This window comes from Syngnathoides biaculeatus, chromosome 13 (assembly GCF_019802595.1).
Source record: "Syngnathoides biaculeatus isolate LvHL_M chromosome 13, ASM1980259v1, whole genome shotgun sequence".
In the NCBI taxonomy this organism is placed as follows: Eukaryota; Metazoa; Chordata; class Actinopteri; order Syngnathiformes; family Syngnathidae; genus Syngnathoides; species Syngnathoides biaculeatus.
The window spans coordinates 2,173,348-2,200,655 of NC_084652.1; the positions used below are offsets into that span (position 1 = coordinate 2,173,348).

Sequence of the window (27,308 nt, forward strand, 5' to 3'; positions counted from 1 at the left end):
TTCTTTTGGCCGGTTGGCCTGAACCACTTTACTGTGATGGGGGTTGTTTTTTTTTTTTTTTTTTTTTTTTTTTTTTAAGAAACAATAAATACAAGTTATTTTTTGTTTATCTCACAGGTTTCCACCTGGCCCCATAGCACCTTCTCCTGAAAGTGCAGCACTCCCCCCACAGGTTGTAGGACAGGTAATATTACTCTGAATATGACTGCTTTAAAAAACAATTTCCAGCTGTTATACACGAGAAACATATCTGAAACATATTTACTTTCATCAGGATGGCAGATTGACACAAGTACCACGACCAAATCCCCCTAATTTCGGACCGGGATTTGTCAGTAAGTTTCCCCAAAAATATATTTGCATCAGTAAAGTTTGATTTGCAGGTTTGTTAGGCTTCGCGATGTAGTTTTTTTTCCCCCTCCTATTCTGCCAAGCATGCTAACAAAAGATACTCCTCTTCTTTCAGACAATGCTCAAAGGGCACAGTATGAGGAGTGGCTGCAGGAGACTCAGCAACTACTTCAAATGCAGCAGAAGTTTCTAGAGGAGAAGATTGGAGCTCATAGGAAGTCAAAGAAAGCCTTGTCTGCCAAGCAAAGAACGGCGAAGAAGGCGGGGAGAGAGTTCCCAGAGGAGGATGCTGAGCAGCTCAAGCATGTCACAGAGCAGCAGGGTGTAGTGCAGAAACAACTAGAACAGGTAAAGAAGAGTTGGACCTGTATAGTTCCTCCGCTTCATGTTTGACTCAACCTCACATATCGAAATGCTTGCACACAAAGAACTCCTCAGTAGCTTAGAAAAGCTACTGAAATTGAATGTGCGCGTCATTCTAATAGAGTATATTAAATGTGCAAAAAATTACTATCAATTGCTGTAAAACTGGGGTGCGGGGCTTTGTTTACTATAATAGAAATTATTCATTATCTGATCCGCTTATCCTCACAAGGGTGGCGGGAGTGCTTAGCCTATCCCAGCTACCTTTGGGCCAGAACTGGTTGCCAAGCAATTGTAGAGCGACAATCAAATGAAAAAACAGAAGGTGATCATTGTATGTACCCTTTTGTGCTGTTTTAGATCCGCAAGCAGCAGAAGGAGCATGCTGAACTCATCGAAGAATACAGAGTGAAACAGCAACAAAACAACATGACACCCTTAATGCCTGGGATGCATTCAGTGCCGGGTCCCGCTGGCATCATTCCTGGCGGGCCAGCAATGGTCCAGCCTCAGATGAACCCCATGATGCAAATGTCGCTTCATTCCGGCCCGCCCAAAGCCCCCCCACGAATGCCCAATCCGCCACCGGGGTGGCACCCTGGCACTCCTGGTCCCATGGGAGGACCTGCTATGCCACCTATTATGCCCCCGCAGCCGCATGCAGGAAACCCAGTGCAGCCTCATCAAATGCCGATGACTAACATGCTTCAACATTCACAAGTACCAGTGGACCCCCAATTGACTGCAGCTCCTCAAGGGGCTGTTAAACCCATACCGGCGGGGGGTGTGAAATTTGACGATAACAACCCATTCAGTGAGGGCTTCCAGGAGCGAGAGAGACGGGAGAGGCTCCGGGAACAACAGGAGAGACAGCGGGTCCAGCTTATGCAAGAAGTTGAACGGCAGAGAGCCCTGAAACACCGCATGGAAATGGAGCAGCAAGGTATGATAGGGCCAGATGGGAACATAGCGCCGCTCACTCAGATGCCGTTTTTTAACTCGGAGCTACCGCAGGAGTTCATGCAGCCCCAGAGGCTTCCTGTACAACAACAGCAGCAACAACGCGCACCAGTGTTTCCCCAGCAGCAAGGCATGTGCTCATCAACTGGCGCGTTTATGCAAGGTGAACGGAGGGCCATGGTAGGGAACGGGATGATACCTCCAGAAATGGGGTCCGGTTTTGGGCCTGATAAACTCAGCCTACCAGCGTCCAACTTTCCACAGGGTCAGCACAGACCTCGTCAGTTTACTGGACCCGGGATGATGCTTCCAATGCCAGGCGAATGTCCGCCATTTGCAAATGACTCCGCTACACCTCTTCCATCGAACTTCCCAGGCTCAGGGCAATCTTTAATCCAGCTCTACTCCAACATCATACCAGACGAGAAAGGAAAAAAGAAAAGAACCCGCAAAAAGAAAAAAGATGACGATGCAGATTCAATCAAAACGCCTTCAACGCCACACTCAGACCTTACAGCTCCACTGACGCCGTGCGTCTCGGACACCTCGTCGACGCCAACGAGGACACCTCATCTGTTTGGAGAACAAGACCTGTCAAGATCCCCGCTTGGATGTTCCACTCCGAGTCACTCTGAGCTAGAGAGGCAACTCTCTGTCGGACAACCTGGACCTTTGCTGGACGCGACGAGGGCCCAGACTCAGGAGCACGACAGGATCCTCAGCAACATCAAGTTGGAGCAGACCGACGCCAGCGAGTGTCACGGGTCAAGAGAAGGTCCTGTGGGCACCGAGATGAGCTCTGTAAAAGAGGAGGGCGGTAAAGGGAGCAGGTCTCCCTTCCTTGCCGGGCAGAGTCCGAACAAGGGTGAAGCTGGCAACGAGCTACTTAAGCACCTACTGAAGCACAAGAGTGCGACTCCACCCGAATTCTCCCAGCAGCAGTCGGTGGAGAGCCTGCGATCGGAGGAGGAGGAACCAGCAGACTGCAAAGTCCTGCTCAGGCAAAGCTCCGTGGACAGCAGTGGGGTCAGTCATTTTGTTCAGTTGTTTCTTGTGGTTCGAGAGCATTTTCGCAGTTGGCAGTGTCGTTAGGTGAACAGCAACTAAAAGCAGGCTTCACACATACTGACAATCAGGCTTAAGTAACTCAAAAGATATGAACGCATATGATGATTTTTTTTTTTTCAGGCCGTGTGCGCGCTCTCAGATTTTAGCAACCATTTTATTAAGTCTTAACGACCATTGTATGTACTGTAATTTCTGGACTATAAACCGCACCTGATTATAAGCCTCACCCAGTAAATTTTTAAAGGACAAACCATTTTGTACGTACATAAGCTGCACCTGTCTATAAGCCGCCCGTGCCCACATTGAAACGTGAGATATTTACGAAGAAGTTCAGGCCACCTGCTTTTATTACCTCTGAAATCTTTTTTCGTCTTTTTACATTGCTCCAGTTCTTCCCGCTGCCATTTCCAGCGTCTCACCATCGATGAATTTCTGCAGAGTTTATGTGCAGCAGCTCTGTTTCCTTCTTTATCGGCCAGCTCGATTGCTTTTAACTTGAAAGCTGCGTCGTATTCATTTCTTCTTGCATTTTCCATGATGAGGGTCTGTTCATGCTAATTTTATTCATGCACAAAGCGCAAAGTTCAATTAAACTTGCGTCGTCCTCGATATATATCTTCCACCTTTCTCACGCTTACCTTTTCTGCTTGAGTATGGCTTGCGGCCGTTGGAAAAAAATGCATAAATTAGCCGCATCGTTGCATAAACTGCAGGGTTGAAAGCGTGTGAGAAAAGTCTCGGCTTATAGTCCGGAAATTACGGTAGTAGTCTTGTTGTATTTACTTATAGGATAATTGTAATGATTCACACAAGTCTGTTTTTGTATGACTCACTTTGAAAACCTATATCTTAAAGTCAGTTATTTGGCTACTTTGAAGAATATCAAAGCTTGTGTTATGTGACATCATTTTCATCCTCAGGCATATTCTGATGGCACCCTGGACTTTCAAGGGCATCTCTTAAATGAACAGGAGAAGAAGAAAGGAAGGAATAAAAGGACGCCAAAAGGAGGAGAGAAACCTCCCTCTCGCTACAAGAAAAGGAAGAAGGAAGGCGACGAAAGACAACTCATGCACTCTTGCCCTGACACAGTGATGAGCCAAATAAAACAGGTAAGACTGATGCTGATTATAATGAAGAATGCTCATTAAATCTAATATAAAACTAATCTGTAATTGACTGTGCTGAGAGGTGAGTGAAGAATTCTTGTTGAGCTATTAACTAATTGCGTCCCACACTATGCTTCTTCTCTCGCTGCTTACACTGTACTATTTTTGTTCAGACCCATTGTTGCCAGAACGAGACGGCAATAGTTTTGGTTTGAAGTTGCCTTTTTGGTCAAATTCCAGCCCTAACCCTGCAGATAACAGTCATACTCACAATCATACCAAGAGGCAATTTAGAGTCTCCGGTTAATGCATGTTTTTGGGATGTGGGAGGAAACCGGAGTCCCCTGAGAAAACCCACGCAGGTACGGGGAGAACGAGGAAACTCCACACAGGCGTGGCTGGGATCTGAACTCCGGTCCTCAGAACTGAGAGGACAATGCTTTACAGCTGCGCCACCGTGCCGCTCAAAGAAACAATATTTGCATGAATAATGTATCTTTGTTCTTCTGTTTATGTCAGCGATGCATAGTGACAGACAGGACAAATGAAACGTCTCCAATTAGATGGCAGCAAGTACTGTACATACAGTACTGAATGTATGCTGTGAGATTTTTCCATGGTAAAATATGTTTCTTGGCTCCATAAAGGTTGGAAATCACTGTACGAGGTAATGCATTCAAATAAGCCCCAATCAAGTAGCAAGTATGTTAGACACATGGACAACTCCAAATTACAAGGCCCGTGTCTAAGATGATTTTCCATGAAAAAGAGTGCGTGAGCTGGTTCAAAGCTGTTTTTAATTATTATCTGTGAAATTGCAAGCATACTGGTTTGTTAATTTCTTTCAGAAGCCAAATGAGCTGGCTCAAATGAAGTTATTTTGAGGGGAAAAAAGTGAGTTCCTTTGAAAACCGCTAACTGCGATTGAAAGTATGTTGGGCATTTGAAGTCGTGGTGGTCAAATAAATTTGTCCGGCCGGCCATGCAACTATGTAATCTTGTAATCTTCAGTAAGTTACAAAAGCAAAGTTTTGAACCACATAGGCAAGCCACGGATATATCATGAATTCATTTTTGCCTAGTTTACTTTTTGCATACATGGATGGATTAAATCCCCTGTCCCATTTCTGTATTCCCACAGCAGCTCTCTCTGCTGCCTCTCATGGAGCCACTGATTGGGGTCAACTTTGCCCACTTTGCGCCCTACGGCAGCGGTCAGTTAAATGGAGAAAACCTCTTGTCAGGCACCTTCGGCAGTGCCTCGCTAGATGGCGTCTCTGACTATTACTCCCAGCTGGCCTACAAGGTGAGATTTACTTAAATTTGCGGTGTCCTAGGAGATGTTTCCGTGAGTATTTTGAACTTACGGGCACGCGACTGTTTCATAAAGCAGAGTAACCTGAGCAACCCACCGACACCTCCGGCATCTCTTCCTCCCACCCCGCCACCGGTGAATCGTCAGAAAATGATCAATGGCTTTGCTACAACAGAAGAGCTCGCCAGCAAAGCAGCTGCCATGGGTAAAATACATACATTTACTGTATTTGGGATCCTTGGTTTACATCATTTTGAGGTTGTGAATGGGGTCTGGGATAAGAACGTGTAGTCACGTGGCACAAAAAGGCATGTCAATTACTGGTGTACTTTGTTTGCGTTTGATGCTTCTTTTTTTTTTTTTTTTTTTCATAGGAATATATATTTACTTTAATTAGGACATTTTGAGGTTAGGAATGGGGGTATACTGAACTCGTTTGCACAGAGGCTTGAGAATGACTGTGTTCTTTTAAATGCAGTGTCCAAAGGGCTTGTTCCGAAGCCGCTACACGTCCCGTTTAGGACTGAAGAAGATCTGCTAGCTCGGGCCATCGCTCAGGGACCCAAAACAGTGGATGTTCCTGCATCCCTTCCGACTCCTCCCCACAACAACCAGGAAGAACTGAGGTATCCAACACACATAAAACATCCAAACAGTTCTTGCTTCCCATAAACTGTGAACTCCATAGTTTTGACTTTTGTCATGCATGTATGTATTTATCAGTAACAGAGGACAGGAGCTTTGCAAGGAAAGGGACACACCTGACAGTTTTGTTCCATCCTCGTCCCCCGAGAGTGTGGTTGGCATGGAAATCAGTCGTTATCCAGACCTGTCATTGGTGAAGCGAGAGCCACCGTCCCCCTGCGTCTCCCCTGTGCTCCCCATGCTTCCTGCGGCAGAAGGGAAAGGTGGATACATCTTGATACACACATATTACTATACTGATTTTTGTAGTATTTTTATCGATGAGAAACAAACATTTTGCTATTTCCCGCTTTAGGATCAGAAGTCAAATTGCAACATATTAAGGCTGAGCCTTCGGGAGCATTCTTTGGACCCCCATTTAGTCCCATGTCGAACGATTCCAAACCAGGGCTTGTTTCGGTAGCTATTACATTGAGACCAGGTGCAGCAGAGGTAAGATTATTTCAGTTCAGTAAAGATTAACTTGAATTAGTCGAAAACCATTAGTGGAGGGATGTTTTGTACATAGTGGAATGGGATGTCACATTATTTGCCTCTCAAAAAATACAGGATCACCCCATGAGTGTTCATAACGCCATCTTTTTTTTTTTTTTTTTTTTTTCCCACGCTTCAGAACATCACTGGAGTGGTTGCAGCCATTTCAGAGCTGCTTTGTGTGAAAATCCCCAGCAGCTATGAGGTCAGCAGCACCCCAGACCGTGGGCCCATATCGATGCTCACGTGTACACGTGGGGAGCTTCGCCCACCCATGCTTTTCCACGGACAGGGAGACAATGTGGGCATCAATGGTCGGCCGGGACAGATGATCAGGCCCGGTGCTGCAATGGGAATGATGCAACAGCAGGCGCATCATTTCCGCTTCCATCCCAGCAGCCCAGGTAAGGAAATGACACGAACACTGAAAAACAGATTATTTGGAAAAATAGGGGTACAACACTTTGAGGAAAAATCGTCACGTCTCGTTACTAGGATGCACTGAAAATGTGTTCACCGAAAAATGGCCCAAAAGTGCTTTTTCCATTCTCAATCAAAATAACATGGCCAAAAGACGATGTTTTGATAACGCAAGCGAAAACCTGTGGTTCTGTGCACTTTTGTTTAAAAAAAAAAAAAAAAAAAAAAACACCTACAAGCTGCACCTGGCTAGCTGCAATATGGAGAAGTGAAGGCGAAACTTCACCTCATGTCTGGTGTCAACGCGGCATACGTCACTAATCATCACATTGATGGCAGCCAATAAGATACACTTGTGACAAGTATCGTGATTACAAAGGGAAGATGAGGCATGGCTAACAGGAGGAAGACAGTGAAGCCATTAAAAGCTATCGAGACATGTAGAACCCAAACAGCCAAAAAAAAAAAAAAAAAGGACGGGGTCATACAGTTCTACACTTGTTTGGCTGGAACCTCATTATAGCAGAGACTAACAAAGCGTGAACAGCAACATAGCAGCCAAATTGTGTTTTGGAAAGAAAAATTATACACGACGACAGGATGCTGTTTAAAGCTGAAAATGAATTGGTTAGTCACCTGAAAAAGGGTGTGAAAAGTAGGACTATCCCAATTCAACATTTGATATGGAATATTGATTCAATATCAGGCCCCAAAAAAGAGCATCGGATTATATGGGACTGGATCTGAATTCCCCGACGCAAGCGCTCTTATACAAGCAGTTATTCCATGCTCTAGTCCAGCACTTTTGTCCAGAAGTGCCCAGAACACCAGGACATGTTGAGCTTACGTGATCACAAGAAGAGGTTGCGAAGGTGCTAACAAATTAACAAGGAATCTAAGTGAATATTGCTATCCTAATAAAACGTAGTTGAACTTCACTGTGAAACTAAAAATACAATGAAAGCATTACGCCTATTGTATGAAATACATCACAGACTTTTGGTTTTCATAAAAATTGCTAGCTCAAAGCTAACACATATACACACACACACACACAAAATGGCTTATTTTGTATTGTTTTAGCAGCAGTGGTATATTGAGCCCGTACAAAAATAGCATTCAAGAGAAAACATTTCTGCAAGTACATTCCACAAAATAGGATCCTATGCTATTGTCTGTGCATAAACTATCCTATCCAAATCAACGTATCAGCAGTGTTTGTTTGCTCGGAACATACAGTGCTGAGTTTTAATTTTGACTTTTGATGTACGACTTAATAAACTCGCTTTTTTTTCCCCACAGTAGCAAACACAATCAGTGAAGGCTAATTAATCCAATTACCCCGCTTAAGAGGCATAATGCTGCCTGCTTAATTGAACTCGTCGAAACGTTGTCATTATTTTGTTTTTGATTTAGGCTCTGCCTTAGCTCGAGGACTTGAGCAGAGAATTCCTGGCAGCCCTGGATGTAAACCTCAGTGGTGCTGCAACTGTAAAGTGGTGGTCCTGGGAAACGGAGTACAGAAATCCATCAAAGATCTCCCTTCTCACATAAGGGTACCATACATCATATATTTAACCAAAATGTGTATCTGAACACTCTGACTTAAGTCTTATAGCTAAGCTGTTGTAAGTTAAAGTGCTCTTAGCCTCCTTTTACTTTTAACATAATTAGGTTCCCCTCACAGAATCTAAATGTTTGGAAATATTTCTCTTGTTAGGATCCTGTCAGCCGTTTGAAAGATGAGCTGGTCTTCTGCAGTCAGAACTGCTTCCTGCTCTACTGCTCCTCACCAATGCAGTCCAGGTCATCTACGGAATCAAAGGTTTGTGATTAAATAAACATCAATCAGAGTTCAAGAGTTCTGAGACAGCCTTTTGCCACCTTTTCCGCTGAAGTCGAAAATGAGATGATATCCACGTTATGTTAACTTGAAGCTAGCCAGTGAATACTCAAATAGCTGTCACAGACTTAGCCTCCAAGAACCGTGGCATGTGATGGGCTGACATAAGATTTGGTCTCGATTAACCAGTCGCGGTAACGTTTGTTGATCTTCTTTATTTCCATGTAAAAAAAATAAAATACAATTAATTGAAAAATAATTCAGAGATGTTTGGAAGGCGTGTTTGTTTTGGCTGAGATCCAAATGTTCCTGATGAAATCAAATTGTTCCTAACACAATATCAGAGAGGTGATGATCATTGTTGACATCTCTGAAAAGACAACTCTTCAATATGTATCACAATTTCTCTCACTCTCTCTCTACTTCTCCACCTCTCCCTCTCCAGGAATCATTGACCCTTCTTGCCACTTCAGATCAGAAAGAGATCCTCTCGAAAGCCCAGCACCAGTACAACAACAACATGTCCTCCATGGATGTTCATTGCCTTGCCCAGCTTGAGCATAAACACTCGCCCCCGTCCACGCCCCCAGTCCCCTTCCCCATGGCTGGGGAGACAGCCAGGTCTGACGCCATCAAAGTGACGGTAAAGCTAAAGGCCCGGCCGAGGTCCCACGAGACCTGGCATCAGGTAAAGAGACAAAAGGGTCTCCGATGGAGAAAGTGGACCGTCCAGGTTGTGGTGCCAAGAGGAAACTCTCAGCTGCCAGATGAAGATAAGGTTGATGACCTCCTGAAGAAACTTGGCGCCTCCTTACGACCTCCCATTTCACTGCGGGACCACAGGCGCTGCTGTTTCTGCCACCAATTCGGTGATGGAATCACCGACGGTCCCGCTCGCTTGCTTAATCTCGACTTGGACGTGTGGGTGCACCTCAACTGCGCCCTCTGGTCCACCGAAGTGTATGAGACGCAAGCCGGCGCCCTCATCAACGTGGAGCTCGCGCTGCGTCGTGGCCAAACCGTGCGCTGCGTCTACTGCCAGCAGACCGGCGCCACCAGCGGCTGCCACCGCTTACGTTGTACCAATGTCTACCATTTCACCTGTGCCCTCCAAGCTCACTGTACTTTCTTTAAGGACAAAACCATGCTGTGCCACGCCCACAGACCACGGGGCACGGCCGGCCACGCTCTGGAGCACGAACTGCGCTGCTTCGCCGTATTTCGACGCGTTTACGTTCAAAGAGACGAAATGCGCCAGATGGCGACAGCTGTACAACAACCCGAGTTGGGCTACACCTTCCGAATAGGCAGCTTGGTGCTACATGCCATCGGGCAACTCACGCCGACGCAAATGGCAGCTTTCCACTCGACGACCGCCATCTTTCCGGTCGGTTACGAGGCGTGCCGTATATACTGGAGCATGCGGCACGGCAACCGCCGATGTCGGTATGTCTGTTCCGTTGAGGAAAAAGATGGACAACCCGAGTTTATCATCAGAGTCATTGAACAGGGCTACCAAGATCTGATCCTGACTGACACCTCAGCGAAAGGTTTGCCCTCAAAGCTCGTCAAATTCCTTAAAGATGTTTGAGCCACAGTGAGGTTTTTTTTTTTTTTTCCTTAACGTTTTCCTGTTCTGATTTCCCTTATATTAGGAGTGTGGGATAAGGTTCTGGGTCCTGTTGCAGAAAGAAGAACTGAATCGGGCACACTGAAGCTCTTCCCAGTTTATCTCAAAGGGGAGGACCTGTTTGGGCTCACGGCGTCTGCTGTTGCCAAGATCACAGAATCGGTTTGTCAAAGTTTTTACAGCGTTATCAACCTTAAATGGAGATTGTAACACACACTCGTTTTACTCTTTATTTCAGCTCCCTGGAGTGGAAGCTTGTGACAGGTATACATTCCGTTATGGACGCAACCCTCTCATGGAGCTGCCTCTTGTATTCAATCCGGCCGGCTGTGCCAGGGCCCAGCCAAGGACCAGCTCTCCTCGCACCTCTTTGGTCATCAGGTAATATTTGTTGACAGTAGCATCGCTACAGACGGGCGGGTCCTTTGTTTACGACAAGGTTCCATTCCTATGACATTTTGGTAATCTGAGTTTGTACTTAAATCAGAATGCAATGGAGTCTGTTACTGTCCTAATATGTAATAATGCAGAAGTAAAGTCATAATCATACGTGCAAGTCAGTCCCCTTTTGGCGAAATTCTCCATTTTAATCTCAAAATAGGTCATTTACAGAATCATATCGATCTGATGACTTTTTCCTGGGTGCGGGTCACCATCATCATGGGCTGTTTCGTACTCCTTGAACGCTGGCAGCCAGATCCATTCTACACATCCACCATGCACGCACAAATGTAATTTCAGAATATTACTCTCCGGAGAACTAATATGCAAGCGCATCGGGCCCGAGGCTCCGTCTGTGCACTCGGGACCTGCTTTGGATAAGTCGCAGGAGTTGACGAGACCAGAAAAAACAATTCCGCCTCTTCCGCTGTTAGGAAGGAACAGAGGTTCTCTTCCATTACGATGCTCTAAATATCGCTCACTACTTTTATTTATCAGTTATTGCTTATCAACAATGTCATGCTTGAGACTACCACATCCTCATTGGATGTTGTTTGGGGCAATCCAATTGAAGCGCTGGTGATCTTTAAGTCTAGTTCACCAATCAAACGACACGAGAAAGTCACATGACATAACACGTAGTCGTCAACTGGGTTTCACGGGTATAGAGATTAACACTTGATATGCCAGCTCGCCCGATCATCATGCCGACGTGGCCACCATTTTGGAAATCTTGTCGTTACTCTGAATGTAAATGATGCTAATCTTGTTTATATTTAGACAAACACCACCATCTTTGGCACTGTCTGACTTAACTTGAATATTTCAGATCTCTTATAACCATTACAAAGCCCTAATTTGAATTCCATCGAAAACTTGTGGGTATATCTGAAAAGCCGTGTGTGCGAGCAAGGCAACCGACAAACCTGACTAAGTTCCACCGGTTCTGTCAGGAGGAATGGGTCAGGATTCCAGCAGAGTACTGTCAGAAGCTTGCGGAAAGTTACCCAAAATGTTTGACCCACATTCAAAGGAATTGCTACTCGATACTAAGTGAATGTATATAAACTTCGGACCTCGAAGAAAATGGAAAATTCTCTCATAATTTCTCTCTCTCATTATGGTGGCATTTAACGCAACTAAATGCATTTGGCGATCCTAACTGACCTGAAACAAGAGATATTTAGCCTGATTAGACTTCAGACAATGGGACAAAAAAATGAAATGTGTTTTTTGGACAGTGTAAGTAAACTTATATCTTGGGTCTTATCTCGCGGTGTAAATGATTTTCTGCACTTAATGTACTCTTCAGAGTCATCCGAATTGCTTAATTTGTGTTAAAATCAAAAACATTCTGTGCGGGTGCCCAGGGCCTCCCCCCCGGACCCCACCCCACTTTTTTTTTTTTTGGTCACCATTTTCATGCCATTGGTGTTTGCATGTCTGCATAATGGAATCAAATATTTCAATGAAAAACAGTTCCAAGCCAGTAATATAAAATAAGTACACCAAGTACAGCGGTGACTGAGCGTGCATTTTTGGGGCATTATTATTATTATTATTCTACTCAAATGCATTACTGTTTTGCACAGAAGCTCCTCCGTATTTTATGTTTTTATGATTCATTAGTTTTTAATATCCGTTGCCTCAAAGGGCGCAGGCGGTATCTGGTGGCAGTGCCAGGTCCAACCAGAATGTGGCCCAAGGTGAAGGTGGCGCCCCGCACAACAAGCCCCCAGTTGTGCACCCCAGGTCATCGCAGTACCGCTGGATGAAAAGCGAGTGGAGAGCCAACGTCTACCTTGCCCGCTCTCGCATCCAAGTGAGTTTCAAAATTACCGTAACAGTCAATAGTCTAACACGCTTATCGGCCATTTTGATTGAATTGTCTGGAACTTGTTGTTGGGTGAACCCGTAATCCTATCTAATAATGTGTCGCATTTCTTCCGTACGCACACTTGTGAGGTTGAGGCCATTGGCCTTCAAGAAGATACAGTGGGGGAAATAATTATTTGATCCCCTGCAGGATTTGTGAATTTTCTCACTTAAAGTTGCCATTACAGTAGTGTTTAAAACAATAGCGGTCCAAGGAGACTAACCAGATTAATCCACGTTTTCAGTATATTTTTAAAGCTACATGTCAAACAAGTTACGACATACAGACTCTTGATGTGACTATACAATTGGGCAATTTTTTTAATTGAGCGCGTTAAAAAAATAGCATTGTGCCATTCAGTGAGGTCATCAATTGTGTGGAAAAACAGGTGGAAATCAGGTGGCCCCTGTTTAAGGATGAAGCCAGTACCTGTTGAATATCTATTTCTCCTTGAAAGCCTGAGGAAACTGGGTCATTCAAAACGTTGTTCAGTTTGATTTAAAGGTTTAAAGAGTTTGAGTGAGGGGAAAACGTTATAAAAAGGAGCAAATAATTATGGGTTGTTCAGCTAAAATAGTCGCTAAAGCCTCGAAATTGAGAGCAAAATTGGGGATGTGGCGGAAAACTGAAGACAACCATCAAAATGGATCGCAGAATACCTGGAATGGCAAAGGCTCAGCCAATGATCATGTCCCGGATGATCAAAAACAGTCTGGAGTGGTGACTGAAAGTACCGGAACAGTGAGGAGACGTCCGTGTGATGCTAATCTATTGACAAGAATTCTTCCCCCCACCCCAAAAAAAAACAAAAAAACAAAAAGTCCCTCTGTTTAAAAAAAAAAATGCGTGCAGAAGATGCTGTATTTTGACAAAGAACACATCAATTGACCTCAAGAGTAAAGTCTGGTTCCAATGGAGTGGCCGGCCCAATCCCCGGACCTTAATCCAATCGAGAATTTGTGGGGTGATGTCAAAAATTATGTTTCCGAACCAAAACCAAGAAATGTAAATGAATTGTGAAATGTCGTTAAGGAATTCTAGAGTGGAACAACAGATGATTTTCTATTATCTTGAACTGGATTGACTTAAAATAAGCACAGAACTTAAAACTCGATGAATGGTGTGGAACGATTTTGGCATCGCAATGTAAATGTCCTGTAATGGCACATTCGCAGGGCCTGGGGCTGTTTGCTTCTCGAGACATGGAGAAACAAACGATGGTCATCGAGTACAATGGAACCATCCTCCGTAATGAGGTAGCCATCAGGAAGGACAAGGTCTATAGAGCTCAGGTCTGCATCTGCTCGAGGCTTTTTTTATTTTTTTAGCAAAAACTTGGGGGTAATTTTGCTCATCTTCCTTTCCAGAATCGTGCGGTGTTTATGTTCCGCATCGACAGCGAGCATGTTGTAGATGCAACGAGATCAGGAGGGCTCGCCAGGTATGTACGTCCCAATACATTCATAGTGACGCTTTAGCTTTTAGGCTTTTTGGTAGAAATATCATACTTGGACAAAGCACTCAATGTGTCATTGATTATGCAGATAGCTGTGAGCAAGTTGAGTGTGATGTCTGCGCACGTTTGTTTTTTTCTAGTTAGTCTCATTGCGCTCGTGATCGACCTTGACTACATGTGGGTAGATTCCCCCGGGCTGCCAATTTCAATGTTTTGTGTTGTACATCAGCAAAAACTCAACTATTTTGCTTGTTCCATGTACAGTATATAACTGGCATAATGCTTTCTGCCAAACATTTCTGATTTATACTATCATACAAACTCGGGGTCTCATACGGTGTTAGTGCATTTAACTGTTACCAATCCAAATGTGAAATAAAAACAAAAAAAAGTGATCATTCATGCACACGGTGATTTTGCTCTGACATTTTAACTTTTTTTTTTTTTGTTCTTTATTGATCAGGTACATCAACCACTCTTGTGCCCCGAACTGTGTCGCTGAGGTGGTGACATTTGAAAGGGGTTACAAAATCATCATCAGCTGCATCCGCCGGATTGAAAGGGGAGAGGAGGTACACGTTCTTAGTTCTGCCCGCTTGTTTTTCGTAAGGTGATTTCTGATGCGTTCACACCAGGTTCACATTGGAACCATTTGCATGATGTGGTTACGTATAAATTCATAAATACATACATAAGCCGCACCCGTGTAAAAGCCGCAAGTCCCCATATTGAAACATGAGATATTTACAAAAAGAGACGGTACACAAGCTTTTCAAAGTTTAATACCTTATCTTAGCTTAACATAGCAATAACATGGTAGCACGAAGAGGGCTGGTAAAAAAAAAATAATAATAATAAAATAATAATAATCCCGGTCAAAAAAAAAAAAAATGCAGTAGCAACATTGTAGCAGAGCACTAACGGGGTCGGTTAAAAAAAACAACATCTCTAAATCACTGATGCACGGCAGTAAAACAACAGCATCACGCCACGCTAGCACGGCGCTACAGGGCCGGTTTAAAAAAAAAAACATACCGGTAAAAAGTCACTTTCTCGGCACATATACTCCACCGGTGTCACTCTTACCCTTTCCGCTCAAGTCAGACTCTCCATCATTTCCATCCGAAGAACCATCCGAATATTCAACATTATTTACAGTCACAGGTTCAAATCTGTCTTCCCGATCGACCGATACTGCTATTTCTTCTGTCTTTCTGACGAGCGAGCTCAGCTAACGGTAGCGCTCATGGCCCCGCCGCTCCTCATACGTCACATCCGCGCACGTAGGTTATGCGACTCGCCAAAACGGCGGCGCCCCTGAAAATTCGTAATTGTCGATAAAAATCTTCGCAAACCACCGTTACATGAGAGAGGATTAACATCACATTATCAAGATGGAGTAGATATTATGTGACCTATTGGATACATTGTTGATCCAAACCACCGGAATTTCCCTTGAACCAGCAGCCTCATGGAGTCGAACGCTGACGCGTCCGCTTCTCTTTTGTTCTCCAGCTGTGCTTCGACCACCAGTTCGACCCGGTTGCCAGTCAGCACAAGGCGGCGTGCCACTGCGGCGCTCCAGAATGCAGGAAGTGGATCAACTGACGGGAGAAAAAGGCGACGACGAACCTTTCAACGAATTTTTTTTTTTTTTTTTTTTTTTTTTAAAGAGCATTCCCTGCTTTTGGCCCGCGGATGCCGAGAAGGCTCCGTTTCACTCTGAAGTCGTCTCGCGAACGGGTTCAACGGAGGTGAACGGAACACGGTAGCAGGATGCGATGTGTGCCATAATGCGCGAGGCCGTTTTATTGCAACGTGTGCGCGTGTGTGGGGAATTCACCATTGGATGAGAAAGCACTGTGCAGGGTGCGGCCTTATTGCTTACTAAGGGCAGGCCCTTTTGTGTGTGCGTGTGTGCTCGTGTGCGTGCGTGCGTGTGTCATACTTCGTACTGGACGTGTATGACTAAATGTAGACATCACTGAATGAGGAATGTACAGCAATGAATACTGCGAAGGGAATATTAACTTGCACTAAAAAAAAAAAAAAAAAATCCAACAAAAACGGAAAAAAAAAAAAACGGACACAAACACAACTTTAAAAATACTTGATTCCATGAGTCAGTTTTATCATAGCTCTCTGTCGTGCGGTTTGTGTGGAATTTTTGTATTTATTACCGAGCGAATGGATTTGATTCTCGACGCGAATGACGAGTTAAGGAAGGCTAGATTTGTTTGTGAAGTTAGACGACGTCGCTGTTACTTTTTTTTTTTTTTTTTTTTGTATAAATGTACATAAAGAAAAAGTATAGGAATAACCGACCAAATACTACCTTAACCTTCTCGATGTTGGGTGTTTTTAGATTTTCCTCTCCTCCTTCCCCCCGTTTTGTTTGTCAACGAAATTTATTTAAGATTGAACATTATTTCCGTTTGAGAGTATATATTATGATTATTATGTACAGAATTTGTAATATAACCACAATAATTCACAAAGTATTTTTGTTGTAAAAGTAAGGTATTGTAGCTGTAGTGTTTTGTGACTCACACTCACTTTAACCACTCAAACGAACATGGAAGAAAAAAACAAAACAAAAAAAAAAAAAACTATTTTTGTTGATAAACCATCAGTCGCAGAACGGAAAAAAAAAATATCGGACGGATCGTCTGCGTCTGTTTGCTGTCAATCAGGTTTGATTTTAAATGAACTGTGAATTAGGTTTTGAAACCCAAAAGGACAACTTTGTAACTTTTTAACACAAATAGGAAGACCGTGTAATTATGTTGCTTTTAAAACAAGGTGCAAGTGTCTGATGAGAATGATGATGATGATGATGATGATATGGACATACCTGTGTGTGTGTGTGTGTGTGTGTGTGGTGTGTGTGTGTGTGTGTGTGTGTGGTGTGTGTGTGTGTGTGTGTGTGTGCGTGCGTGCGTGTGCGTGCGTGTGTTTGAATTGCCGGGGAACTTTTGCCACCGTCGCTTCTCTCTTTTGGATAGAAATGGCATTGTCTTGAATCAAAACTATTTCTTATACTAACTCACAGTCACACGTCACATGTGTAGAAAATGGAAGCGTGGTTTTTTTTTTTTGTTTTTGTTTTTTTTTTTTTGGTTTGTTTTTTGGGGCGTGCACAATTTCAAGTGGACTGTAAAATTTTGGAGACAGTCTTAGAACTTGTAATGTATATGGCATGTATTTTTTTAACTTTCCGAAGACTGTATATATTTTCTCAATGAATGGTTGTAACAAAATTGTTTCTTGGATATTTTTTTTTTTTTTTTTTGTCTTTTCTCGTGTGATACGACATCATCCTGCCAGTGTGTTTGTGCTACATCTTTTTCTTGGTCATGTCAAGTAGTCACCCGCCCCCACCCCTTTTTTTTCCCCCCTGTTTTTGAAAAATGCCTTTTGGAGTGTACAGACTATGGAGTTTGTGGAATTGAATTTAGAAACATTTACAGAAATAAACTATTTTACATGTTAGCAAATTCTTCAGTTGAGGCCCTCGCAGGGAGAAGCGGACGGAAAATGGATGGATGCACCGCCACGTAAGTATTTTGTGTGTGTCGTAAAGAGATCGTGCACGTGATGTCACCATTTTCACGCCGCCATATTGCAGGTCAATAAGAGCCGCTCGACAGTGTGGGAGTCATTGAACCGGAGCAGAATATTCACAATGCCTGAGTCTTGTTGTGCTGCTGGGACGAGACAGATATTCAAAGAGGTCATTTTATAGAAAACCAGCTGACAAGGTCAGAAAAGATCGATGGATATCGGCAATTAAAGGTGATGGATGGTGCACAACCAAAATACGCACACGCCTGTGTAGCGATCGCTTCATTTCAGGTACGAATTATTATTCTCAATCTCAAATTCCCAAGAACTATTTATAATGCCAAATTGGCTCATTTGAGAACTATGCGTATAAAAAAAAAAAGACAGAGTCTTCTCTAACGTACACGGAAGTGTGTTGCAGCCACACGTTAAACTTTGGTAAACCTCTCCATGACAGATGTTTTTTTTTTTTTTTTTTTAATATGCATTATTCTCAAATGAGTCCAGTGCGTATTTCAAAAAAGAAAAAACGTCGGTCACACAGAGGTTTACGTAGGTTAACGTGTGGCTGCAACATGCTTCCGTGTACCGGGGCTGAAGCCTACCCCAGTATTTATTTTCTTTTTTTAAATACGCACTGGACTCATTGAAAACAATGCATATTTAAAAAAATAAAAATAAACGTCTGTCACGGAGATGTTTACCAAAGTTTAACGTGTGGCCGCAACACGCTTCCGTGTACGAAGGAGCAGAGTCGCTGTCTTTTTTTTCCCTCCCCAATCATAGTTAATGAATGCGAGTTTGTGTAAAACCAGGGCTCATTTATTGAAATATTGGTATTTGTATTTGAAAAAATCCAAGTGGCTCCATCGCTATGTGGGATTTATTCTTGATTGAGAACAGATCTAGCAACAAAGTATTTGTACGCATCCAGATTTTTTTACGCTTTGAAACTCTTCCGTGTATATCTTTGACGACTTACTCACCAGATCCGTGTGTAGATCCAGTTGGCCAAGACAAGCGGAAGCGGGTTAACAGTTCAATTTCTTATCGGCCAAAACATCGACTTCAACATTAAATGCGGGTCCTCTGTGGCAAGTGTCTCTCATTTTTCCGCGTACCTTCGTTTATTATCGGTATTATTAACGGTATCGGACAAAACTAACTGAGCATTGAGCAATGCTTTGCCAGACCGTCAATCCAGCCAGTCACGTGACTTCGGTGACATAGGTGCACGAGGTCTCTTGGTTCTGGTGGTGTGGCAGCGCTAACAAAAAGTTAATATCTGAGAATTTGCGATACAGCCGTTTTAGATCGTACATGTACATAGTTATGTTGTGTCCGCTGTGTAATGTTCTAGTCCTTAAATTTCTTTAAAAAATAAAAAAAAATGCTTCTACATTGGCACCTCATAATCTGAAAAGTAAAAAAATAATAATAATCTTTAGAGTTGTTAAAAACATTACAAGGGCAAGCTTTTAATTGAAGGTCAGTATGATTCCCGCCTTCCCCGATTTTGATTTTTAATCAAGTCTGGTCGTTTGGTTGAACTTTTGTGGTCACAGTTCTGAGGACCCGGGTTCAATCCCGGCCCCGTCTGTGTGGAGTTTGCATGTTTCCTCCAGTCACTCCGGTTTCCTCCCACATCCCTAAAACATGCAACATTCATTGGACACTCTAAATTGCCCCAAGGTGTGATTGTGAGTGCGTCTCTTTGTCTCCAAGTGCCCTGCGATTGGCTGGCAACCAGTTCAGGGTGTACCCCGCCTCCTGCCAGTTGACACCTGCGAAAGACTCCGGCACTCCCCGTGACCCTTGTGAGGATAAGCGGCAAAGAAAATAGATGGATGGATGGATGTATTTCTAGCATATTCGTAAGGGGGTGTGAGGGACATCTGCTGGTGGAACATCTGATAGCATCGCGCTAAAGCAGATTTCGCACTGATTATCCGGACATAAGAAAATCAAGTCATCAAAATTATTATTGGATATTCCAAATGCGTGAAGAGTAACTTGTCCTTCCCATTACGTTCGGAAATTGTTTAGGCGATGATGATTTAAAGTGTTAAACGGGGTACACCTGCTCATAATCTGGCCACATTTAAGAGTCCCCGTGCACACCGCCGACCTTTTCGGGTATAATTGACAAAATCGGATCGTGTTTGTGATGCGTTGGAGATATCACTCACTACTGGAAAGATGTACATTAAAAGATGACTCAGATGAAAACCTTAATGACATTCAGAGTGATGATGAGATGAGTCAAATTGGTCTGGGGATTAAATCGGCGGTGAATTGGCCTGTCAGGCGATTGGACCAGACTTGAACCTCCGGCAAGAGGTGATCGCATTTGTCCATTCCTGAAAAAAGGCCGAGCCAAAATGTGGCACAACATACACAAATAGTAAAAGGGTGTTTGTGGGGGTCAAGTGCCCCCAGCTCCACCCCGTTTCCTCTGCCCCTGATGTGTAACAGAAGTCGGTCTCAAAAGTGGTGAGCATTTTTGCAAAATGAATTTCATGTGGTAAATACATTTGGCCCAACAACACACGCGACAGCTCCACCGGGTTTTATTCAATTTATTTTTATTTTATTTTGTCCCTCCCCATCAGATGTACCGTAACGCCCGTAAACAAGCGGCGGCCCAAAGCCATTCGCCGACGCGCGCCCTGCCTCCGCCGAGGGCTCAGCCTACTTCCTGGTGGAGCGGGCAGCAGGCGAGCACCCAGCCGCCCGTCAGCGGAGCGCACGCCCCGCTGCTTCCACTCCGACGAGCTCCGCCGATGGACGCTCCGCATTCGTGATTCAGCCTTTTTTTTTTTTTTTTTTCATTATTATTTTTATGTTTTTTTTTTTTTTTTTTTTTTGCTTTATTCGGCGGCACACTTTTCAGCGCCCTTCTCGGAAACATGGGGAGCACGGTGATGGAGGCCGGCAAGGGAGGCTCCAAGAAGCTGCCCAAGAGGAGGCGAAGTCTGCGCATTAACATGCCCGTAAGTCGCTCAAGTGGACTTTGCCTTGCTGGGGATAAAATAGGGCAGCGGCTAATTAATGGGCAGGCACGCGACGCTCGGCTTTGACTGACGGCCTTTCACGCCGCCAACTCGGGTTAGAAAAGCGGAACGTTTGCTTGTTTTCCACCTCCGTGCCATGTCCGGTGCAGAATTGGAGCTAGCAAAGTTTTGGGCGTCGAGGCTGCTGTTTATTTACAACCGTGGGCCACTTTATTAGGCACCCCCTGCAGGTGGGTTGCCACAAGTACGCGAAAAAGACAGTATTGAAATAATAATGAATATTTTAAGCAATGATCATTTCCGTGTGGGTTATTTGCGGGAAGGGGGGCGGACAGTGTCCTTGTGGTTATCAAGTTTGCCTCACGGTTCTGGGTTAACTGGTTTGAGTCTGGGCTCATTTTGCCCCCTCCCCCCCTTCCATCTCCCCTTTTGAGTTAGCATTGGTGAATTAATAATTAGTAAATTAATCACCTGATGACCGATCCAGGCTGTACACAGCTTCTTGCCCAAAGTCTGCTGGGATCAATCAGAGAAAATCCTTCAAGGATAACCATCAACGCTGAGGTTGTGTTTGTTTATTTTCTACATCCATCCATTTTCTTTGCCTCCTATCCTCACGAGGGTGGCGGGGAGTGCCGGAGCCTATCCCAGCTGTCAACGGGAAGGAGTCGGGGCACACCCTGAACTGGTTGCCGGCCAATCGCAGGGCACACGATCACACCTTGGGGCAATTTAGAGTGTCCGATTAATGTTGCATGTTTTTGGGATGTGGGAGGAAACCGGAGTGCCCACCCGGAGAAAACCCACGAAGGTGCGGGGTGGACGTGCAAACGAGACGCAGCCAGGTGCGGGATTGAACCCAGGACCTCAGAACTGTGAGGCCGACGCTTTACCAGCAGCCCCGCCTGCGTCGAGTTTGCATGTTCTCCCCGTTCCTGTGTGGTTTTTCTCCGGGTCCTCTGGTTTCCCCCCCCCCCACCCCCCTGTACAGGTTTGAAGCATCCCTTGCTTCACCCCCAGTTGTCACGGTAACAAAGCTGGGTTGCTCATTTTCGCCAAACAGGAGCACCCCCTTCAAACGGGTTAAGTTGCAGGACGTGAAATGATTTTGTGCAAGGTTTGCTGTCGTTTTTGATCAAAGAATGTCACGGACGAGTCGTGAAGGCACGCAGGAAGTGGCAACTTTTTAATGATAAAACGTTTCCTGTACCCAACGTTGTGGCTGAGGAGTTATTTGCGCAACTTTGTCTGATTATTGTTTGATTGTTTTTGTTGTTCTCACCCCCTCCGTGTGACTTCCCAGGAAGACTTTTGAACTCTTTCGGGTCCGTATCACTGCAGGGCGTGGACTTCAAACCCTCTCCTGATGGCACAAAGCCGTCTTATTGGCCAACGCCGCCGCTCTCCGACTAAATTACAGCAACTGGAAGATCATCTTTCTATCTGCAAAGGAATCGAAGGCCTGATCATGTTCATGCGTTTTCCATGCAGAACTCGCGTGGTCACCGTGTGTCAATTTGGAATGTGAAGCTTTATCTTTGCTTTGAGGGAAAAACAGTTTGCTCACACTGGTCACGAGCGGGGGTGGAGCACTGCCAGGAGGCGTCACCGGTCCGGGCGGCGCCACCTCTGGCACTCGGCACGTTAATTGATTATGTATTTACGTCGGAGTTTTCGTCATGGGCATTTGCCAGTTCATTGAGCTTTTGAAATAAAACCCACCGGACATTATGCCTTTGCCTCGGAGTCCTGCATTTGGGTCCTCCCCCGCACTGATGGCTCGTGACAAGACTGTAATCAAACGTGGTCCCGTTTATCCAGAAATGCAAAATTGCATCATTGTCCAAACTGCATTCCGCTATCTCTGCTCATCCACTTTTTTTTTTCCCCGTCTCTTTCATGCAGGACTTTTCGCCGTTTGCTTCTCCTCAGGTGGAAATGATTTGCTCGGCAAGAAGTCCAAAGACGGTAAAGAATTTCTAGCATTTCCACACTCGCCTTACTCGCACGCGTCATCAAGTTTTGAAAGTGAGGAAGATAACTAACTACTTAACTGATAGAAGCGTGACAGACACGTGTGATTACTTTTTGATCTTTTTGAATGTGGCCATTGCCAATAATTTGTGTGTCGCCATGACAAAATTTGCTGCTGACCCAGATCAGTATTGTTTGGCCTTGGTGGTGGAGGCCTGCGCTCGACCCCAAACTTGGACACGATCGCAAAATGAAATGAGGAGAAGGAATCCATCCATCCATTTTGGTCGGGTTGCAGGGGAAGTAGCTTCAGCAGGGATACCCAGACTTCCCTTTCCCCAGCCACTTCTTCCAGATCTTCCGGAGGGATCCCGAGGTGTTCCCAGGCCAGCTGAGAGACTACGTCTCTCCAGCATAACCTGGGTCGTCCCCGGGGTCTCTCGCCAGGGAGGCGTCCGTGAGGCATCCAGATCAGATGCCCCAGCCACCTCATCTGGCTCCTCTCAATGCGGAGGATCAGCAGCTCGACAGTGAGCCCATCCCGGATGACAGAGATTCTCACCCTAAAACTAAGGGAGAGTCCGGATACTCATTTCTGCCGCTTGTATCCGGGATCTTGTTCTTTCAGTCATGAGCCGCAGCTCATCCCCATAGGTGAAGGCTAGCTTAGCCTATCTCGAGCACACTTATACCGGACTCTGATTTGCAGGCTCTTCCCGTCTGTAGCTGCCCCGATACAACGCGTCACCATTGGCTTTAGCGCTGAACTACTTTTACAGTTCTTGCGAGCCACGCCTTGCCCCTACCCAATTTCACAAAATTTCTTCTTGCTCAATGGCGGGCAAAATTTGGCTGTAAGCAAAAGCGGACGCCCGTGTGAGCTCGCTCGTTCGCTCGCGTTCATTCGTCACGGGATTTTTTTTAAAAAGGGGAAATAAACTTGAATGCGGACGCCGCGAGCAAACGCCGGCGTGTTAGCACAACCGGACAAAACAGCGCCGGCTCACTTGGGAACCAACGAGTACTTCTACTGTTCACACGTAATAATTTCCCAGAGAGCAGAAGCTGTCCAGATCGCATCTTATCTGTGGCCGGGTGCTTTTTCTGGCGACGCTAAGTCAACCCGCTGCAGAGAGAAGCAGGCGTGCATCCGACGGTGAACTGTCGTGCCTCAGAGGTGGAGAGCCTTCAAGGAGATCTGCATTTTCATTTCCTTTCTCGGTTGTCTTAATATGATCCCTATGATGAGTGTGCACAACAAATAATTGACCTCTTGTAAGGTATGCCATCAGACTTTGGTTGTTTTTCCTCAGCTGCGGTAGTTTCTGGTAAATGAAATTGGTTCCCCCCCCCCCACAGATCATCGTTATTACCGTAATTCCCGGCCTACACAGCGCACCTGGTTATAAGCCTCAGTACACAGAGTTCCACACTAGCGTTGGGCTAGCGTTAGCGCGGCACTAGCGTTAATGTTAAACTTTGTTTACCGAGCCTTATAACCAGGTGCACTAATGCTAGTAGTGCCACACTCACGCCGCGCTAACGCTAGCGCCACATAAACCGCTGGTTTAAAAGCGTGTGAAAAAAGTTGCGGCTTGTAGGCTGGAAATTACAGTTTGTACTATTGTTTTAGCAAAAATGCCAATGTCGACCGGGGTGACCGGACAGTCGGTAAACAAATGGTTCAAAAAAAGTAACTGGTGGCGCGAGCAGGCCAGGAAGGAGGTTCTGACGGGCTGCCGCGACTGCTTTGCTTTGCTCTCGACGTGACAAACGGGTCGGCGTTCGTCTGCAACTTGGCAGGCACAAAGAAACACTTTGCGAAAGACGCTGCCTGGTGATCGTCAGAGTGCGAGCGCGACGCCGATATGTCATCCGTGGCCTGGCGTGACTTTTATTAGGGGGAAGTGGAGAATGCTGATTTTTATCAGTGTTGGTTTAACAATAACATCTTAAATGCCAGCACAGATTCATCCAACTGGAATTTCCAGCTCAGACGTTTGCCAAAGCAAAACTTTCACGATAACGGATCGGCACCGAACCGCACCTTGAAGAGACCCACGAGACCTCGTGCATTCGGCTCACTGAACGTTGTCCCGATTCGTCGGAAGGGAGTTGAAGGAAAATGCCAACCAAGCAAGCAACAACATTCAGTTGCACGTAACGCTGCCGAGGCCAAACAGTCTTAGAAGATCTTGGCTTCCTCCCTCTGAGCTTGGCACGAGGTTGATGACCTCGACCTTGGACAACAGAAACAATCATCAGAAAGATACCAAACAATCGACAAAGTCAAAGCGGCACTGAAGGTACGCTCACTTCGGCGCGAGGACGTGCAAGCGCGCAGCGTACGCTTGTTATACTTTATGTAAGCGGCAGTTTGTTCCTCCTGCCAGTTATGATAAGAACCTCCTTGCAAAATAAACACGGAGCCGAAATAATCCGCAGAGTCGGGAAGGTTGCGCTAATCGTTGTCTGCGTGTTCTCGCCGGTGTACGGTGAGCCCCCACAAACTCGAAACCATTTGGCACCCACCGATTCACAATTTTTCTTCTTTTATGGATGGAATCAGCACCTCCAAATCCGAGACCGCGGTCCTCAGTCGGAAAAGGGCGGCGTGCTTTCTCTGGGTCGGGGACGAGATCCTCCCCCAAGTGGAGGAGCTAAAGTATCTTGGGGTCTTGTTCTCGAGTGAGGCAAGAACGGAAAAGGAGATCGACAGACGCATCGGTGCGGCGTCTGCACCGATGCCGACTTTGTATCGGTCCGTTGTGGTGAAGAGGGAGCTAAGTCAAAAGACGAAGCTCTCTATTTACCAGTCGATCTACGTTCCTACCCTCACTTATGGGCATGAGCTGTGGGTCGTGAACAAGATCCCGGATACAAGCGGCCGAAATGAGTTTCCTCCGCGGGGTGTCCGGGCTCTCCCTTAGAGAACTGGTGAGAAACTCTGTCAACCGGGAGGGGCTCGGTGTCGAGCCGCTGCTCCTCCGCGTTGAGAGGAGCCAGACGAAGTGGTTGGGGCATCTGATTCGGATGCCTTCCGGACGCCTCTCTGGTGAGGTGTTCCGGGCATGTCCCACCGGAAATAGACCCCGAGGGCGACCCAGGACGCGCCGGGTAGACTATGTCTCTCGGCTGGCTTGGGAACCCCTCGGGATGCCAAGAGCTGGACGAAGTGGCTGGGGAAAGGAGAAGTCCGGGTATCTCTCCTGAAGCTACTTCCCCCGCGACCAGACCCGGAGAAGCGGTAGAGAATGGATGGAGTGGAACCAACCTTTCGTTTGGGTGGTTGCTTCCTGTTGATTTCAAGAATTTTTGAGAGTGGCTGGGGAATCTCTGCAGTTCCAATGGGCTTCGATTATCCACCGATTTTTGCTACTTCTCACCCAGATGGCTCCTAACCCACCCCACCCCACCCCCGCTAATTGAGGGCGTGCATTTATTTAAATTCACAGTGCGTGAGGGGGTAAAAAAAAAAAACGTACAAGTGATTGTCTTGGTCCATCCCCCACGCCGCATCGTTTTTCCATCGGCCTGCTGAGAAACGAAAAGAAACGGGCAGTAAGTGTGAGTTGTGACAGCATGACGGCGCACGAGCTGTTGTTTACGCTCGCATCCGTGTGCAGTTCTTCAAAATGATCGGTGTTGCGTATCTGTTGGGGGCGGAAAAAGAGAAGCGCCCGTTTGCGTTTAGAAAATTACGTCAGCTTCCGGTGGTTTTTTTTTCCGCATTTGCTTCTTCCTGCAACACTGCCATCGTGATTCACGAGCCCCCGTCGTAAACGAACTTCCTGTCGGGGTCGCAGGGGGAGCGTTGCGTCCGCTCGGCCAGCCCCACCGGCGGACGGCCCGCCGACGACCCGCCGCCGTGTCCTCGGTCGGCCCCGGCGCAGTACAAGTCCGGCTCGGGTTCCCCGAAGAACATCTTCGCCTATTCCTGCTATCAGAGCTCCCCGCCCAAATCCCCCCGCCGCCTCAGCTTCAGTGGCATCTTCCGTTCCTCGTCCGGCACCAGCCCGGCGAGCATCAAGATATTCTCCAGAGCCCGCAGAGGTAAGCCCGAAAACACATTTTTCCACCGCATCTCATCGTTGCTTGGGATGAGATTGCGGTTGCCACTTTCAGGCAGTTTTTGCCGCTGGTAAATTATCATCATAAATCCTTTATTACATAAGTAACGTCTTAACATTCATCAGGGTGTCTGCTGATCCTTAAATATGAACTATTTTATGTTCCAAAATGAAGGACTTGATTCTACCACCACCCCCCCAGCGAAAAAAAAGACATCCATTCATTCCTTAAATCTGCTTAAAAAGTCCAAAAATAAAATAATAACTCGGGGGGGGGCACTTTTAAGGGACGAACCATGTGCCTCAGTAAAAGGTCTCTGACATTCTTTGGTCAAAATGCAAAACAGAAGGTAAAATTACAGCAAAGTTAATATGTCATGTCATTATCCAAGCCGCTTATCCTCACAAGGGTTGCGGGAAAGCTGGAGCTAGCTTTGGGCGAAAGGCAGACTCCACCCTGAACTGGTCGCCAGTCAGTCGCAGGGCAGATATCGACAAAATCACTGAGCGGGAATCGATCCCGCGCCGAAGGCAGGCGCGTGGACCACTACACCATCAGTGACACACCACAGTTAACATCCACTTGTCATATTTGGGATGAAATTTGTGTGGATGCAACGAAGGCAGCGGCTACTCCATGTTGCCATCTTAATGACTTTCGATAAATCGGGCGAC

The 27,308-nt window shown here is 45.7% G+C and overlaps 2 protein-coding genes across 6 annotated transcripts in view; both read left to right on the top strand.

The window, feature by feature from the left end:
- Window positions 1–16,294, top strand: part of kmt2cb (lysine (K)-specific methyltransferase 2Cb) — a 73,820-nt gene extending 57,526 nt beyond the window's left edge. For 4 of the 5 annotated variants that reach the window (XM_061838641.1, XM_061838643.1, XM_061838644.1 and 1 more), the window contains 21 exons: window positions 118–184; window positions 275–335; window positions 467–699; window positions 1,075–2,700; window positions 3,663–3,854; window positions 4,993–5,157; window positions 5,242–5,371; window positions 5,645–5,792; window positions 5,890–6,074; window positions 6,167–6,303; window positions 6,485–6,749; window positions 8,182–8,321; window positions 8,486–8,590; window positions 9,054–10,158; window positions 10,264–10,400; window positions 10,477–10,619; window positions 12,333–12,501; window positions 13,731–13,847; window positions 13,923–13,996; window positions 14,475–14,583; window positions 15,527–16,294. In XM_061838641.1, coding sequence (XP_061694625.1) covers window positions 118–184; window positions 275–335; window positions 467–699; window positions 1,075–2,700; window positions 3,663–3,854; window positions 4,993–5,157; window positions 5,242–5,371; window positions 5,645–5,792; window positions 5,890–6,074; window positions 6,167–6,303; window positions 6,485–6,749; window positions 8,182–8,321; window positions 8,486–8,590; window positions 9,054–10,158; window positions 10,264–10,400; window positions 10,477–10,619; window positions 12,333–12,501; window positions 13,731–13,847; window positions 13,923–13,996; window positions 14,475–14,583; window positions 15,527–15,619 — 5,401 coding nt within the window. In that variant the 3' untranslated portion in view covers window positions 15,620–16,294. The remainder of the gene's footprint in view (window positions 1–117; window positions 185–274; window positions 336–466; window positions 700–1,074; window positions 2,701–3,662; window positions 3,855–4,992; window positions 5,158–5,241; window positions 5,372–5,644; window positions 5,793–5,889; window positions 6,075–6,166; window positions 6,304–6,484; window positions 6,750–8,181; window positions 8,322–8,485; window positions 8,591–9,053; window positions 10,159–10,263; window positions 10,401–10,476; window positions 10,620–12,332; window positions 12,502–13,730; window positions 13,848–13,922; window positions 13,997–14,474; window positions 14,584–15,526) is intronic. The other variant, XM_061838642.1, reaches the window with a different exon arrangement.
- A 3,934-nt stretch (window positions 16,295–20,228) lies between these two features.
- The window catches only part of prkag2b (protein kinase, AMP-activated, gamma 2 non-catalytic subunit b), a 31,899-nt gene continuing 24,819 nt past the window's right edge, over window positions 20,229–27,308 (top strand). Inside the window, exons 1-3 of the mRNA XM_061838646.1 lie at window positions 20,229–20,568; window positions 22,495–22,557; window positions 26,370–26,616. Of these exons, the coding sequence (XP_061694630.1) occupies window positions 20,485–20,568; window positions 22,495–22,557; window positions 26,370–26,616 (394 nt within the window). The 5' untranslated portion in view covers window positions 20,229–20,484. The remainder of the gene's footprint in view (window positions 20,569–22,494; window positions 22,558–26,369; window positions 26,617–27,308) is intronic.